The sequence below is a fragment of the Thalassophryne amazonica genome, chromosome 1 (genome assembly GCF_902500255.1).
Source record: "Thalassophryne amazonica chromosome 1, fThaAma1.1, whole genome shotgun sequence".
NCBI classification, from domain to species: Eukaryota; Metazoa; Chordata; class Actinopteri; order Batrachoidiformes; family Batrachoididae; genus Thalassophryne; species Thalassophryne amazonica.
Window position 1 is genome coordinate 40,329,356 of NC_047103.1, and position 18,800 is coordinate 40,348,155.

The 18,800-nt window shown below is 41.6% G+C and overlaps 1 protein-coding gene across 1 annotated transcript in view; it reads right to left on the reverse strand.

Moving 5' to 3' along the window:
* trpc1 (transient receptor potential cation channel, subfamily C, member 1) overlaps positions 1–14,996 on the reverse strand; it is a 74,602-nt gene extending 59,606 nt beyond the window's left edge. Inside the window, exons 1-4 of the mRNA XM_034168585.1 lie at positions 14,686–14,996; positions 9,389–9,543; positions 9,199–9,300; positions 4,517–4,719 (exon numbers count right to left, since the gene is read on the reverse strand). Coding sequence (XP_034024476.1) covers positions 4,517–4,719; positions 9,199–9,300; positions 9,389–9,543; positions 14,686–14,851 — 626 coding nt within the window. The 5' untranslated portion in view covers positions 14,852–14,996. The remainder of the gene's footprint in view (positions 1–4,516; positions 4,720–9,198; positions 9,301–9,388; positions 9,544–14,685) is intronic.
* Positions 14,997–18,800: the final 3,804 nt, after the last annotated feature.

Consider the following 18,800-nt stretch of genomic DNA (forward strand, 5'->3'; position numbering starts at 1 on the left):
TCTGCACTCTATTGCAGTGTATTAATTGCACCTGTTTGAACTTGTTACCTGTATAAAAGACACCTGTTCACACACTCAATCAATCACACTCCAACCTGTCCACCACAGCCATGACCAAAGACCTGTCTAAGGATACCAGTGACAAAACTGTAGACCTGCACAAGGCTGGAATGGACTACAGGACAACATGCAAGCAGCTTGGTAGAAGACAACAACTGTTATGATTATTTATTAGAAAGTGGAAGAAACACAAGATGACTGTCAATCTCCCTCCATCTGGGATTCCATGCAAGATCTCACTTTGTGGGGTAAGGATGATTCTGAGAAAGCTCAGAACTACACAGGAGGACCTGGTCAATGACCTGAAGAGAGCTGGGACCACAGTCACAAAGATTACTGTTGTGTGGGCCGCCAGAAGAGGAGGTACTGCTGGCCCACCACCAGAGGGCGCCCTGCTTGAAGTGCGGGCTTCAGGCACGAGAGGGTGCTGCCACCTCCCAAGAGCGGCCGGGTTGACAGCTGTCACTCATCGGCTATGACAGCTGTCACCAATCATCTACGCCTCACCCCTGATAAAAGCAGGACGACACCTCCACCACGTCGCCGAGATATCGTCCTATCAAGGAGGTAATTTGTTCTCAGCCATTGTTTTGTCTACCACAGACAGTATTTGCTTGTGTTATTTTTGCAGTGGGTTTTGTGAGTGCTTGCAGCTGGAGGCTGGGTTTGGACTGACGTCTTCACTCCAAACCTTTGATAAGTACACTTACTACTGCACGTGCCAGCTTTCTGGTGTTAAGGTGGAGGTGTTTTCCCACCTGACTTGCTGACTGTTTTTGCTCTTCGCCAGCAGTACCAGATCTGACACGCAGAGACGGTGGCCACCTGGGGGAACTCGGGACTTGGCGGCTCCAGTATTCTCCTGGTTCGGTGGCGGAGGAAATCGTGTGGTTCCGGTTCTTCTCCAGACGGACGTCTCCTATCGTCGAGCCTGCCCACACGACACTTGATTGATTGACTTTGTATTCATTCTGAAATCTGCTGTGTGTAGTTGTGGCATTCACAACAGTAAAGTGTTCAGATCTGACTTCTTCTATTGTCCGGTCCTTTGCGCCCCCTGTTGTGGGTCCGTGTCACTACACTTTCACAACAGATTACATTAGTAACACATGATGCTGTCATGGTTTAAAATCCTGCAGGGCAGCAAGGTCCCCCTGCTCAAGCCAGCACATGTCCAGGCCCATTTGAAGTTCACCATTGACCATCTGGATGATCCAGAGGAGGCATGGGAGAAGGTCATGTGGTCAGATGAGACCAAAATAGAGCCTTTTGGAATCAACTCCACTTACCATGTTTCGAGGATGAGAACAACCCCAAGAAAACCATCCCAACCATGAAGCATGGGGGTGGAAACATCATACTCTGGAGGTGCCCTTCTGCAAAGGGGACAGGATGACTGCACCGTATTGAAGGGAGGATGGATGGGGTCATGTATTGTGAGACTTTGGCAAACAACCTCCTTCCCTCAGTAACAGCATTGAAGATGGGTCATGGCTGGGTCTTGCAGCATGACAATGACCCCAAACACACAGCCAGGGCAACTAAGGAGGGGCTCCGTAAGAAGCATTTCAAGGTCCTGGAGTGGCCTGGCCAGTCTCCAGACCTGAACTCAATAGAAAATCTTTGGAGGGAGCTGAAACTCCAAACCTGAATAATCTAGAGAAGATCTGTGTGGAGGAGTGGACCAAACTCCCTGCTGCAGTGTGTGCAAACCTGGTGAAAAACTACAGGAAACGTTTGGCCTCTGTAATTGCAAACAAAGGCTACTGTACCAAATATTAACACTGATTTCCCCAGCGTTCAAATACTTATTTGCAGCAGTAACATACAAATAAATTATTAAAAAATCATACATTGTGATTTCCGGATTTTTTAATTATTTTTTAGATTATGTCTCTCACAGTGAACATGCACCTAAGATGAAAATTTCAGACCCCTCCATGATTTCTAAGTGGGAGAACTTGCAAAATCACAGTGTTCAAATACTTATTTTCCTCACTGTGTGTGTGTGTATATATATATATATATATATATATATATATATATATATATATATATATAATTAAAAAATCACAATATGCAAAAACACATGAATACCTACAGTTGGGTCCATACGTATTTGGACAGTAACGCAATTTTTGTAATTTTGCCTCTGTGTACCACCACAATGGAGCTGAAATGAAACAGGCAACATGTGCTTTAGTATAGGACTTTCCATCTTTAATTCAGTGGGTTTAATACAAATATTGCATTAGTGATTCAGAAATTATACCCACTTTTACAGAGAGCCCCTCATTTTCAGAGGCTATACCTAATTGGACAAACTTAATATAGTGGAGCAGAGAAGGGTTTCCATACAAGAAAACAGGTCAAATCTTGGGTTGATTGATCCATGTGCCTTTTGGCAAACTGTAGTTGAAATTCTCCTGTCTTCCTTTTTTAATGCTTCTCTGTGAAGCCGTATAACTGGTGATGCAACAAACAAAAGCTGCACCGTTCACGCTTTCTCCAGTCACAGACATCGAAACCTAGAAGTCCCTCAGAGCTTTCTTGGTGTGTTAGAAGCTTCCCTCACCAGCCTCTTCAGAGAGACTGACCACACATTAACATACTGTTTGTATTTCTTAACAACTGGTGTAAAAGAACTCTACATATTCAGTGATTTAGAAATGTTCATGTATCCATTTTCAGAAAACTGGCTGTAAAAGTGATGATTTGCATTAACAATAATGCTTTTAATCAGTTTGTCCACTTTCTTATGGGTTCTGAAAACAGCAGGACAAATAACTGTCACTCCTAAATGATTAATGCAACATTTTTGTTAAACTCTATGAACTAAAGCTAAAAATCTACCCTACAAGCACATAAACACGTTGCATAATATGACAACTTTATATAAGGTGTTGCATATGAGCAGTGATGCCGGTAACGCGTTACTCTAATCTGACCACTTTTTTTTAGTAACGAGTAATCTAACGCGTTAATCTTTCCAAGTCAGTAATCAGATTAAAGTGACTTCTCCATGTCACTGTGCGTTACTATTATTTTTCATTGTGGGTCGATAGCAGCATTAAACTTGGTCTGTGGGCAGGAGGTCGGGGTTCGACTGAACGTCCCACTTTAAGCGAGCTGTGAGCTTTTCATCCGCGGTTTTTTGCAGCTGCTCGACTCGTCCTCACCTCTTAAAGGGCGGTGATCAGCACACCTGCACTGAGCTTTACGAAGACATTTTTATAGAATTCTGAGCTGAGCTGCTCCGTATCGTCTCGTTAAAAACAGCTGATCCTCCGCGACGCGTCAACAACTTAACACTATTTTCCACTCAAATGCACCTAAACTCTCTTTCTAAGGACCACATGATGTGAAAACGCAATAAAACTTTCTTACCTGTAAATCTGGTCCTGTTTTCTGCATAAATAAATGTTATCCATTCTTTGTGCTCAAACGCCAAAGCAGGGGCGAATCCAGATGGGATGGGGGCGTGGGGCAAGGATGTGCCCCCCCCCCACAACAGCCCTAGATTAAAGGTCCAGTTTTGAAGCCGTTTTTTACTACAACTACTAATATTGCTTAAAATAATAATAATTTCGACAAGTAAAATGTTTAGAGAGAATTTAAATGTTAGAAAAATGTTAGAATTTAATAGTTACATTTATAAACAATGTAGGTTTGAAATTGCAAGTTTTACTGTTACAGTGCTTTCAACAGTTAAATATGAGGTCAAGAAAGAGGTCTTTATTTTACTTTTTATAAAACAAGTATTTATTTTCATTGAAGTCAAGAAAGGGTGACTATAAAGTGAGTTTTGGCAAAACAGGTATCATTGTCATGTTGACGTGGGTTGTTGTCGGCAGCTGGGGAAAGTAACTAAAAAAGTAACTAGTAATCTAACTTAGTTACTTTTACAATTGAGTAATCAGTAAAGTAACTAAGTTACTTTTTTAAGGAGTAATCAGTAATCTGTAATTGGATTACTTTTTCAAAGTAACTGTAGCAACACTGCATATGAGGGCACTAATGCGGTGACTGTTAGTTGCCCTCTGTAGTACTGAGAAGATAATTTGGTGCTGTTACAAAAAAAGGAAAAAGAAAAAAGTTTGGCGCTGTTGCAAAAGGTTCGTGCTTACAATCATAAATCATTTCAGTTTGAGCGCTCAAGGTGACATTCTGAAATCTGATGCTATCATCAAAAATATGTGCAGCAGCGTTTCAAAAGAACCTTTCCAGAACACTTAACTTGGCAAACTAATTAATTTGTTTAATCTCCTTCATACCAGAACATGGTCCAAAAAATATCATGACGTGAAATAACAGACGTTACCCACAAAACAAAACGATGTCGACCGTCCGTTCATAGATAAATTAGAGCAATTGGGATTTTTTTTTAAGGTTCCAACTAGAGTTACCACTCAACGGTGCAGATACCATTTGCAGAATCCAGACGACTGAGGAGTACCTGGAGTGGCGTAAACTGTCCTTCTTGTTTTTTGCGTTGCAGAGTGTGCACTCGCAGCCCACAGCGTGGGGCCGGGGCAGCGAGATGTCCTGTTTGAGCAGCATAGTCAGGATCTCGTAGTTGTTTCTGTGGGCTGCCAGGATGACGGGTGCCACGTCCATGGTGGTGGAATACTCCGGGTTCTGAATCCGCTGCATCAGTTTCTGAGAGAATGAAATACGCTGATAAAGATCAAAGACTTGGATTTATGATCTCATATTAAAGGAATCATATTGTGAAATATTATTGACTTTTAGCAGTTAAATCTGTTTAGGGTTTCATGTTAAAAATCCTCAAAATCCTATATTTTAATGAGTATGCATGTAGAACAGAAGTGACTGATTTTAAGTCCAAATCTGAACTTTTGCTTCCTCTCGGAGCTATGCCTACTAAAATATTTTGCACTCTCAGCACAACACTAGGATGATATGTGTGTTTGAAATGCTCTCCAAAGCAAAAGCAGGCATGTCAAGCAGCAGTTCTTCTCCATTTAAAGTCACAGGCACAGGAACAAGCCTTTACTTAAAGGTATAGTGCCACTAGTTTTATTTAGAATTTAAGTCATTAAAAAAATTTTCTTTGGCACCACTATAATTTACTCCTTAGAATTTAGATAAGGGAATACTATATATATGATACTACCAATATGATCAAAATTCATGCTGTCTGGAAACAATTTAGAATTTCAACCCCTGAGGGGGAGAAATTCAAGGGATCAGATGCTATGACCAACATTTGGTAGATCTGGAAGTGATTTACAAGAAATCTTATGGATGTTAATGTAAAATGGGTCACAGGTAATCGCACACAACAGTGACCAAGGAAAAGACAATATTCACTATGGAATTTCCCTCCAGATAAATATGTTCTCTTCATTAAAATAAGCTGGAATTTTGCAACATGTAACAAAAAATAAACCTACATTATAATGACTGGATTTCAGTAGAAACAAAATTTTCTCAGTTTTGTGAAATTTGAAAATCCTTACAGCTTTAAAAGTGTACTCCCTTTTGATTTTATATCATTTAAAGTGTACCAATATTTTTTCTCTGGTGCCACTGTCATTTTGTTCTATAGTGTTGAGAGTAAAACTGTGGGTAAAATGATGGGCCACACTCCTCCCAGTTTTCAAGAACTCTCTGACCAGGCAACCACTGCACAAGCAAAAAACATCTTCACAGACAGCTCACATGTTCTGCACTCAGAGGATACCTTGCTAAACTCAGGGAGGAGGTATCGCATTATGCCGCAATACGCAGCTCTACGTTTGCACCAGTGTGAAAGGGACTTAAGTGAGTGTCTAACAGGGTGATGAGTGTGAAGTTGGAAATTGAAGGGGTGATGATAAATGTCATCAGTGCATATGCCCCACAGGTAGGTTGTAAGACAAAGGCGAAAGAAGATTTCTGGAGTGAGTTAGATGAGGTGGTGGAGGATGTATCCAAGCATGAAAGAGTGGTGACAGGAGCGGACTTCAATGGGCATGTTGGCAAAGGGAACAGAGGTGATGTGGAAGTAATGGGTAGATATTCTATCAAGGACAGGAATGTGGAAGGACAGATGGTAGTTGATTTTGCAAAAAGGATGGAAATGACTGTGATGAATATAATATAATATAATATAATGTAATATAATATAGTATGCTCAAAATTGGCCTCTTCTGAAAAGACTTTAGAATTTTGAACCATATGGGTAAAAACTGCAGCAACAAGTCACCATGACACATTGGAATATTCAGTTTTCCAGCATGCTGTTCGAGGATCAAAGGTCACTGCCACTACATATGTTAGGGTCCTATCTCACTGGGCTGTGACAGTCTGCGAATGGCAACTGCGTGGGAAATCACTTGATTTTATGTGACACTCACATGGCGACCGCAAAGGGCCGCGTAACTAGTTAGCATGCCAGAGTCTTGTTCGTTTTCGGAATTAACAAGACAAATCGCTCCACCAACTAAGAACGGCCATGCACCACCACCCACAGAATACTGTCAATCCTTTCCGTGTCCGGGCTGGGTGAGGTTTCCCGTGTTGAGTCAAATTAAGCCACAGGCTCCACTCCTGGTGGTGCTTTTCCATCAATTCCTTTAAGTTTCAGCTTTGCAACCATCCTCCCTGTGGAACCCAAAGACTTTGGTTTCCCCGATGCTGCCCGGCAGGTCATGGGAATAACGCTGCTGGATCGCTAGTTGGCATCGTTTATCATCGGAAATCCGACGGTATCTGATAGTCTTTGAACCTCTGAGTTTTGTTCTTGATTAATGAAAACATTCTTGGCAAATGCTTTTGCTTTCGTCCGTCTTGTGCCACTCCAAGAATTTCACCTCTTGCGCCACAATACAAATGCCCCCGGCCGTCCCTCTAATTCATGGCCCCAGTTCAGAGAGAGAAACCCCACAAAATAGAACCAGAGTCCTATATCATTATTCCTAGCTGGGGTATTCAGGCGACTGGGCCTGCTTTCACAGGGCACACTTCCCTTGCTTCACTTGCAGGGTGTTGCAAGCATCGCACCTGGATTTTTAATTTCTTAACGTTGGTGATGAGACAAGTCTTCCCCCAGTGTGCACCCAGAGCCGCCGTTGGTGTCGTGCAACCCTCTGAGTGTACTCACTGGGACTCTCATTCATGCGGGAAATGTGGGGGGCTGGACCATACAAGCTGCAGGGGAGCACGCCACAATCAGTGGCAGCTCCACAGATTGTTTTCTGCAGGTACTATGGGGAAGCTTGGCATTTTTCACTACAAATATCCACAGACCTGCACATGTAGCCTATAGCCTGAGGGAAACAAATTCCAGAGGCAGGCAGAGGAGAAAATCTTTCACCTACCATTGATGTCTTCATAACAGTACAATGCACCTATTGTTGTGGTTAAGAGCAAAAGCATCAATGATTTGTTCGCTGTCCAGGGTCCGTGTTCTCTGAGGGTTAACTACCAGCAGTGCCAGGTCACTGGTTTGGCCGTCCCCACTGCTGTTCCTCAGGTAGTTCTTTAGGCGACGCAGACTTCACTTTTTTCCAATTCCACTTGTGGATATTTGGGCATCAAAAACCGATCCATTTCAGCAACTTGAAACTGACAACACTCACTACAGTACAATGACGTGATGTTCGACGACATGACATTGTTGAATGTCACGTTCACGTGTGAAAAATTAGGTGAAAGGTCAAATATGATTACACTCATTTTGTGAAAAATGATCAATTCTGTTTCTGAGTATTTATTTTCTTTAATGTGTGAAATCTATGTTACAATAGCCACGTGGCCTCTGTGTGTGTGTGTGTGTGCATGCATGCGTGTGTATGGCTTCAATCATGCAAAAACCGGGGAGAGCTGGCATTTGTATTTTGGGTCAAGGATGAACGCTGCAAAAATGGAAAGTTGACAGGACAAATATTTTTGGATAAATTTAAATTATTTTTGCTAACCAATAAATAATGGATGCTGTGCTGCAATGCACCATGGGAGTTTGAGGTTTTGATGTTTTAAATGTTGTTATTGTGGTTTGTGTTAGTTTATCAGTGCTGTTAGTGTTATTGATTTATTGTGTTTTTGTAGCTCAATTGGTTTTGTCAGTTTAGATAAGTCTCATGTTGCTATTACCATGAGTGACTTAAGTTTCAAATTGGTACCATGAGTGAAATGTTTAGTGGTTTTAATGTCTTCAGCCACTGACTTTGTTTATCAAATTAAAACCACCTGCTTACAGCAGCTGTGCATGTGTGCAACTTCAATCATGGACAAACAGAGCACAGCTGACATTTGCTGTTTGCCACGCTTATGTATTTTGGGTCAAGGATGAACGGCGCCAAAACGGAACTCTGATAGGACTAATACTTTTGGAAAAGCTATGAATATTAGCTAACGTTGCTAATTACATTTTGAAATCACACGCCTTTCCAGCAGGGGGCAGTAAATCATCTTTATATTCAGGCAATAGTTAAATATCTGAAATAGGAGATTGCTTTATTTTAAATTTCCAGCACATGAACACGGTCAGTAATGCGGCAGAGTTGATGTGTTATGAAGCATAAGGTGCATACCTGCAAGGAGCTGACTGAGTTTCATTTTGCATTTATGTCCATTAACACACACAACATCATCATTCACATACTATCTACCTCATGTTACCAGCAACTATCAATTATGCAATTAATCTTCATAAATTACAAAATGGTCTCCAAACCAATGCACAAACGTTTGGATTGTTGCAGCAATTTTCCATTCTTTATGTGGGATCTTAGTAGTTAAGGCCAATATGTATTTTTCCAAGGTATAAGTGTAAAATTTCAAGTTCTAAAGTTTCCATTGAACACAGCATGAACTTTGAACCTTGCACATGTGCGTCCTCCTTCATGTCGTCTGCAAGATCTCATGGACTCAAATCACTATCGTTGCGAGAAAATCCCCTTGAAATAAATAGTATATTTTGTCAAATTTGTGTAAAAACAAAATGGACTCCTCCTTTAAGCTGTACTTTTGGCTGCAAACTTCAATATCTGTTGCTGAGACAAATATAGTTTACTAGCTCACTGAAAATGTGCACAATATGAGCCCTTTCATTAAAACCCACAAAACATGAAGTGCATTAGAATGTTTTTGCTGAATGAGGCCCATAAGCACTAAAAGGAGGAGACTAACAGCAATAGATGGCTTAGAAGATCTCCTTGGCCTGTGGTTGAGAAGAATGTCCACAGCTCCCACCACCTCCGAATCGATGGCCACCAACAGGGCATCTGTTGTCTGCGTGTGACACAAACACATCATCTCTTAGCGGCCTTCAAGGCAAAGCTGAATAGCAAAGTCTTGACTTGAATGTTGTGCTTACTACCTGGCATCCGTGATCCAGCAGGAGCTGAAGGATGTCCAGGTTCTCGTTCTCGATGGCGATGGTGACGGCGTCCCGGCCCAGCACATCTACACAGTTGACACTGAGCTCGCCGTGTTGGTTCTCCTCCAGCAGTTTCTTCACCATGTAGTAGTCGCCTGAGAACAACATCAAAAAGGAGCGTTCGAGGCGCAGCACATTTTGATGACACGTTGTAACACGAAAGCCTCTTAACATCAGCTTTATAAAAGCAATGAAGCATCTGTGACGGCTCCAAACACATACCAAGACTCAACTCGAGCTCAGCTCCAGCAGATCTCTTAACCTCCATCATCTGTTACAATAACATCACCCTCAAAGGACAGTTTCTGCTCATCGGTCATCACTGGAAAGACTTTATAAGGGCATAGTTAGTGGCCTCTACACCTCAAACGTTTTCCCCCGTGTCCGACTCTTCTCAATGTGATGTCGGCCTCTAGTTCTGATTAGGTGTGCACTACAGCTTGTGCAGTTTTGTGTTTGTCACTGGGGGGTGGGGAGGAGGTGAAAGGTCAGTGAGTGTGGAAGAGAAGAATCCAGACAGTGTTCGTTCAACTACATATCCAAACCCTGCAGGGTAAGTTTCCACCCAACAGTCATCAACATGTAGGCAGCTGTAAGAGGAATTCACCGAAAAAAATGCTGTGTGACTGTGCAGCTTGTCTGCTGCAAAGACTCTGCTGAACCTACACAACACACAGACCGCCTGGTAATATAAGGCGTGTTTGGTGATTCAATAGTTATTGGACTGATTTCAGTGCCACAGTAAGGTTTCTTGTCCTGAGAAACCAATCCGCTTCAACATAAACCATGGGCGGCTCCAGAAGGGGGGGACTGGGCAGGGTGGTCAGGGCCAATTTTCAGCAAACTGTTAGCTTCTACCATGCTAGTCAGTGCAAATGCAAGGTAACGTAGCTGGTACATCAAAGATATTCCCTTGTGCTACAGTCTTGTTTTAAGTGTGGTTGAATTTTCAACATATTCAACAGGTTTTTTCCAGTATGACCTTTGACATACTTTGGTAATCTGTTGCATTTCTGTGGACCCCAAAGCATCATTAAACAGTGCATCTGGAAAGTATTCACAGCGCTTCACTTTTTCCGCATTTTATTATGTGACAGCCTTATTCCAAAGTGGATGAAATTCATTTTTTTCCTTGAAATTCTACACACAACACCCCATAATGACAATGGGAAAAAAGTTTTATATATATATATATATATATATATATATATATATATATATATATATATATGTTGGAAAATTTATGAAAAAAAACCCCTAAGAAAATGCACTGAAAAAAATGCTATTTTGGATCAACTTAAAAAAATTGATGTAATTTGTTACAGCTAATTTTTTTAGTTTCTCACAATGTATATTTATGATTTTGTAAAGTGATTCCTGCAGATTTAAAGTGGAAACCACAACTTTCCATTAGACCAATATAAATAAGTACTTTGAATGAAGTCACTGTGTTTCACTTTTTTCAGTGTACATAAGTATTCACAGCCTTTGCCATGAAGCTCAAAATTGAGCTCAGGTGCATCCTGTTTCCACTGATCATCCTTGAGATGTTTCTACAGCTTAATTAGAGTTCACCTGGGGTAAATTCAGTTAATTGGACATGATGTGGAAAGACACACACCTTTCTACATATAAGGTCCCACAGTTGACAGTGCATGTCAGAGCACAAACCAAGCATGAAGTCAAAGGAATTGTCTGTAGACCTCCGAGACAGGATTGTTTCAAGGCACAAATCTGGGGAAGGGTACAGAAACATTTCTGCTGCTTTGAAGGTCCCAATGAGCACAGTGGCCTCCAGCATGTGTAAATGGAAGAAGTTCAGATCCACCAGGACTCTTCCTAGAGCTGGCTGCCCATCTAAACTGAGCGATCGGGGAAGAAGCACCTTAGTCAGGGAAGTGACCAAGAACCTGAAGGTCCCTCTGTCAGAGCTCCAGCATTCCTCTGTGGAGAGAGGAGAACCTACCAGAAGGACAACCATCTCTGCAGCAATCCACCAATCAGGCCTGTATGGTAGAGTGACCAGACAGAAGCCACTCAATCAATCAATCAATCAATTTTTTTATATAGCGCCAAATCACAACAAACAGTTGCCCCAAGGCGCTTTATATTGTAAGGCAAGGCCATACAATAATTATGTAAAACCCAAACGGTCAAAACGACCCCCTGTGAGCAAGCACTTGGCTACAGTGGGAAGGAAAAACTCCCTTTTAACAGGAAGAAACCTCCAGCAGAACCAGGCTCAGGGAGGGGCAGTCTTCTGCTGGGACTGGTTGGGGCTGAGGGAGAGAACCAGGAAAAAGACATGCTGTGGAGGGGAGCAGAGATCAATCACTAATGATTAAATGCAGAGTGGTGCATACAGAGCAAAAAGAGAAAGAAACAGTGCATCATGGGAACCCCCCAGCAGTCTACGTCTATAGCAGCATAACTAAGGGATGGTTCAGGGTCACCTGATCCAGCCCTAACTATAAGCTTTAGCAAAAAGGAAAGTTTTAAGCCTTAGTAAAAGGTACATGGCAGCCCACCTGGAGTTTGCCAAAAGGCATTTGAAGATGATGAGAAACAAAATTCTCTGGTCTGATGTGACAAAGATTGAACTCTTTGGCGTGAATGCCAGGCATCATGTTTGGAGGAAACCAGACACCATCCCTACAGTGAAGTATGGTGGTGGCAGCATCATGCTGTGGAGATCTTCATGCTGTGGAGAAACTGGGAGACTAGTCAGGATTGAAGGAAACATGAATGCAGTAATGTACAGAGACATCCTGGATGAAAACCTGTTCCAGAGTGCTCTTAATCTCAGACTGGGGCGATGGTTCACCTTTCAGCAGGACAATGACCCTAAACACACAGCCAAGATATCAAAGGAGTGATTCAGGACAACTCTGTGAATGTCCTTGAGTGGCCCAGCCAGAGCCCAAACCTGAATCCAACTGAACATTTCTGGAGAGATCTGAAAATGGCTGTGCACTGACGCTCCCCATCCAACATGATGGAGCTTGAGAGGTGCTGCAAAGAGGAATGGGCAAAACTGCCCAAAGATAGGTACGCCAAGCTTGTGGCATCATATTCAAGAAGACTTATGGCAGTAATTGCTGCCAAAGGTGCATCAGCAAAGTATTGAGCAAAGGGTGTGAATACTTATGTACATGTGATTTCTTAGGTTGTTTTTTTTTAATACATTTGTAAAAATTAAAAAAACCCAACCTTTTTTCATGTTGTCATTATGGGGTGCTGTGAATAGAATTTTGAGTGGAAAAAATGAATTTACTCCATTTTGGAATACGGCTGTAACATAACAAAATGTGGAATATGTGACGCGCTGTGAATACTTTCTGGACGTACAGTACATGCTGTGACATCACCGGAAAATTTTCTGGAGGTGCCACAGCTGTACTAAGGTTTTGCTATGGGAATACCACTGTTGTTTTTGCACACATTACATGGTACAAGCCTGGTGTGTTACATCATCACACTGTGTGCTGGATCACATTTGTGGCCACCATGATCTTACATGCCTTTTTATCAGAGTTACAGACTGTGAGTTTTCGGGATGCATATCCGTAAAAGTGACAGTGAGGCTTTAGTGCTAAAATATCCCTTGACAGTAAGTAAATATTATGCCATAGTGTGTTTACGTCTTTCACATCGGCCGACACGCTAATGTCTATGTACTAAATTATGGTTTATACTGGTGCAGAGTGGATCTGTACAAACCAACTGAATGTCGGAGACACGAGCCGATGGCATTATGTTATATCAAAGGTCATCACTCATCTGAGAAGGCAGACCAAAGAGTTGTTGAGGGAGAGTAGAATGTGACTAGCTGGAATCATGGAAACATCACCCCCCCCCCCCCCCCTTCCCCCGACCACATCACCTCATTGCATTATCAAACCACAACCACAGTCAAAGTCTGAGGATTGAAATCACTTCATCCACTGTGCATACTTGTGATTATTTTGATGAAATTTGATGTTTAAGGTTTGAGCGCCAACCTGGAATGGTTAGCCTGTCAACTGGGGAACATCACACTAGTTTGAAGGTTCAGGTCAATAAATGAATTTATTATATGACTGCGACGCTACACGCACTCTGATTGGCTGATTTCCAGTCTGATATTATCCCATATCACACCGGTTACCATGGCAACTGGTCTAGAATGCGTATCACATTCGTTACAAACCAGAAAGCTAAAAACACAATTAGAAAAACCAAGTCGGACATGAACGTACTCCATAAATGTCTATAACAGCATTGGAAAAACACACAGATTGAAAGCTCACCAGCTAACAACCAGACCGAAATACCGTAGGTTTGCCTGTTTGTTTATTTATATATATATATATATATATATATATATATATATATATATATATATATATATATATATATAATATAGCCATATAATAAAATAATTCTTAACTGTTTGCTTGGTCTGTATGGGAATATCAGACCGAAGTGTTGACAGTATGGCCCGAGCCTTAGTGAGGTCCGTGCGAAAAACACCTGCCTGGAACGTCATAAACTCAAACCGAAATTATATTACTCTGGAACAACCAGGACAAACAGTGTTGTAAAGCAGAGAATAAAGAGAGCAAACTTCACTTTCTCCCACAAACACATGAACACTGAAAATAACAGAGAAACCACTTGAAATTCTCGCATGTTTACATTAAACAAACACAATAACAACATCTAAAAACCAACATAATATATTCACAAGTTTTAGGCAGAGTATACAAAGAGTTTTACCTTAAGATATTGATGCTGTTGTCAGTGTGCGGCGGTTAAATTGCAGCATTATCTGAAAGTATACACATATCGCAGAGCAGTGATCTCTGAGATTTTGCAAGATTCTGTGGGATTTGAAATTTCAAACTGGTATCGATCAATATCAACACTGCAGTGTTTTGCAATGTTTAAAAAAGTGCATTACTTAGTTGGCCACGAGATGGCACTGTGGTCTTGTTTGTTACTGCTGTGTGTTTTGGTTGAACCGCAGAATAAAAGTTGATGGCGGACTTCGTATCTTACAAGAACCAACGTTGCTATCGATATTATTGATATTTGGATCGATCTGCCCAACAACTACTAGACACCGGTGAGTGAAGTCATAGTCCCTTTTGGTAAAAGGTAAAACCTAACGGAGGCTGGTGTTTGCCCACCCCAGTTATAAAATCCTGGCGCCGCCCCTGTCGAAAATGCTACAATGACTTGATTTTGCCACAAACCTTTCTCGCACGCCAACAAGAAGAGCTTCTCGTCCAGCGTCGTTTCCTCCTTCACCTCTCTGACATCTTTCAACGCCAGAAATTTATCCGGAGAGGACGTGTCCGTGCCCTGGTACAGAGCTGCCATTACGACGGAGAGCGAGTACGGCCAAACACTGATGTGCATCCCACTAGAAAGCAGCGACCATGACACAAGAAAGCGCGTCAGACAGCGAGCACGATCAGAAAAAAAAAAAAAAACCGGCGGGAGGCGCTGTTACGGCCGCCGCATCCCTGCCGCGTCCGTTTGCGCACGAAATATGGATTATCGCGTCTGTACGCGCAGCATTTTCATGCGATTCCAGAGATGTGTTTTTTTCTTTTTTTTCTCCCCTCCCTGTTGGTCCTGATGCTGCTGAGCAGCTTCTCACTGCGCATGTTCCCTCCTCCGCCACCTGCTCCGTCAGTCCGCAGGCGCAAAGCCTCGGCGTTACGTAAGAGCGCAAACAGCGGCTCGAGCCTTCACACGCACGGTGCGCGCAATGTCTGCAGGCACTGCGCATGTCCGTGAAAAAGAAGTGCTTTGATATGCGTGTGCAAAACGCGCTAATTATGGCTGAGAGGGAGAGAGAGATCTGCAGCTCACTGTTTAAAAGCGTAGAGTCAATTATTTATATTCATATGATGGTGAGGATTTATAGTGGAGTCTGCACATGCATATGCAGCATCAGGATGATGCACCGTGCACCATGTTCAAATCTACAGAGTCAGGTCCTGTAAGTGTGTTAACACCAATCACCAGTTGACTTCACTTCAGAAGTTAAGTCAAGTCTGGGTGCATGCGCTGGTGCTGCACTTCACTGCATCCACAACACCATGGAATCGCCTTCGGTTCTGGATAGCAACCACCCAGGCAGATAACTGGTGCATTCCCACATCTCTAAAATAACCATCTATGTGTTGGGGACAGGTGGAATGTGGGCATCCTGGGGCTCGCCACACTTAGGTGCCTGCGTGCTGGATCATGCCCAGAGAAATGCACGTTGGGCTTCAGACCAGAGGATTCTTGGTTCAAAACCCAGCCAGACCAAAAAAAAAAAAACACTAAGAGCCCTTGGGCAAGGTCCCTAATCCCCTAGTTATTCCCAGTGTGTAGTGAGCACCTTGTATAGCAGCACCCTGACATCGGTGTGTGAGTGTGTCTGTGAATGGGTGAATGTGAGGCATCACTGTAAAGCACTTTCAGCTTCTGATGCCGATGGAAAACCACAATATAAATGCAGTCCATTTACCATTTACAACATGGGAAAAAGTCACCTACTACCTGAAAGTGAATGTATAAACTTAGAGAAACTATTACAGTAACAGACGCAGAGTAACTGTAACTCAACAAATAGCATAATAGCAACTGAATTTCTGAAGACAACTTTAAAAATAGTAATGTGGTGAAGTAACTGATTAGTTGCATGTAAATAGGCAATGTGAGACTGGTAATAAGTAATTAAGGATCACCAAGATATTTAAAGTAACAGAAGCAGAGTAACCGTTACTTGTTAACCCGACAAAAGTAACTTAAAAATAATAAAAACTAAATGGCTGACGGAAACTATAAGAAACAAAATAAATATAACTTGGATTATGGTTGCAGTTTCTGTGTAGGCTCTCAGTTGTCCAGGTGGTTTCCATAGTAGAGAAGCTTGAATCTTCGACTGGGCTGGGTTGGATTGGGTTCTATTATGGTTGCAGGTAAGTGAGTAAAGGTTACTGAGCAACTTGAGGGTATCTAACCTCCCACTGACTAAGGGACTAAAAGTAACTAACAGAAAAATTGTAACAACTAATTTGAAAGTAAGTAACTGACAGTACTCAGTATTTATACCTGACAATCTTAAAGACTCCTTTGATTGGATCTGACCTTTGACCCTGATTGCAGCATCTACACACGGTCATGACGGACGTCCTTCACTTAAGATAAAAGCTCAAACATCAAAGGCATGATCCCAGTTCCTTTGATCCTGATTTTAGGGTCAAACAAGACAAATTACAACAAAAACATAAGTTCAAAGATATATATATATATATACATATATATATATATATATATATATATATATATAAACAAAAATCAGCAATCAGGATCAACAAAGAGTGATCACAGTGAAAGCTCTGTGATTAGGGTCAAAGGTTACCAATCAGGAGGGTTGAGGTCATTAATCAGGAGGGTCAAGGTCAGCAATCAGGATCTAGAATGTTAGAGAACTCACAATAACACCAGAGAGAAAATTGCTGGACACTGGCACATGCACTCTGTGTGTGTGTCACTGAAATGTATTATGATTTGATCGTTTTAAGTGATATTAGAAGATCCTGTATAAAGATCCCGGATAAGCAGCTGAAGAAGGTTTGTTGGAGTATAAGATGAAGGGTTGCATTCCCCCCCCTCTCCACCGACTTAATGACCATCCACCAGCAGGTGGCAGTGTGCACAAAGGATTTGTACTGTGAACATCCGCATTGAATGAATTCCACAAAGTGAGTATTTTGGGAACATCAGCAAAAATAAAAATTATATATATATATATATATATATATATATATATATATATATATATATATATATATATATATATATAAAACGCTGCACAGTACGAAGGCCTCACTGTGGTCTGAGCTCTTCACAAACACACCAAATAAACTGCAATGATGCCATCAAGTGCCATCAAAGCACTCTAAGTGTGGCTGTGATGGAGATTTTTGGAGGTCAAAGATCTCTGCTGCCTGTAATCTTAAACCAACTAGGATGTTCATTGTGCAGAGCCGGCGGGTCAACAAGTGGACTTACAGATGTCAAATGTCACATCTGAGCTGATGGCACCTGAGACGAGTGTCAGTCAGTGCTGAACAAAAAAACTAACAACACAAAACAGGCCGGATTTATCTATAACGACAGGTTCTGATGGGATTCCAACAGGTCGGCTTTACTGCAGTATTTATGAGAGGTTACTTTAATCCATAACAGGTCATCTGTGTAGTGAGCCAGTTTCTTATAGATCACAGCCATCTTGAGGCTGCAGTGGAGGAAACAAATGCACTTAATTTGAGATACTGATTCGTCTCTGCACTCGGAAGAGAACACGGCAACACAAAGACATAACTATCAATAGAAAAGCTGAATTTAAAGGTGTTATATTGTATAATATGCCTGCTCCTCCAGCTAATACCACCAGGAGATTAAGAACAAAATCAATCGTAAAATTTGCAACTAATAATGCCTTACAGACAATGAGAGCTTCAAGAAATGAGCTGTTTTTCTGTGCATTATTTCAAATGGAAAGGAGCTGCTGCTTGCCACGCCCATCTCTTCCTCCCAGCATGAGGAAGGAGTGCTCACATTACTGTTGCAAAAAACATATTTTACATGTCTACATTATTCATGCAGCAGATAACTGAAACAATCCTGCAAATGGTGATAGAAGCACCAAATTCAGCACAAATACTCCTTAGATATTACTATTTTGAGAAAAAAAGGGGAAAAAAATGTACTGGCCACTTGAATTTTCAATAGGCAGCCAGGTAGGGGATAATTGAAGAATGACACAGTGGTCCAAAATAAAAGATACTCCAGTCATATTGAAAACTATATGACATTATTTGTCTGATCATGAATATTCCAAAAAGGTATAGTTTGGACTATCTATGAATGTTCTGGAGTTATGGGGTAAACACAGCAAGAATGGTGACAAAGGTCAATTTCAGTTTGTACAGTGGTCAAAAGTTAAAGTTGCTCCAATTTTGGTAAAAAGTGGGAACAATGGATCCTTGGAACAGAGGATCCTTGGTTCAAATCCCAGCCTGACTGGAAAATCACTAAGGGCCCTTGTGCAAGGTCCTTAATCCCCTAGTTGCTCCTGATGTGTGAGCGCCTTGTATGGCAGCACCCTGACATCGGGGTGAATGTGAGGCATTATTGTAAAGTGCTTTGAGCATCTGATGCAGATGGAAAAGTGCTATATAAATGCAGTCCATTTACCATTTAAATTACTCATTGAGCTAACAGAATTAATAAATGGAATAGTTTTGACTGTGTTAGATTAGATTAGACAGAACTTTATTGATCCTTTGGTAAGGCTCCCTCA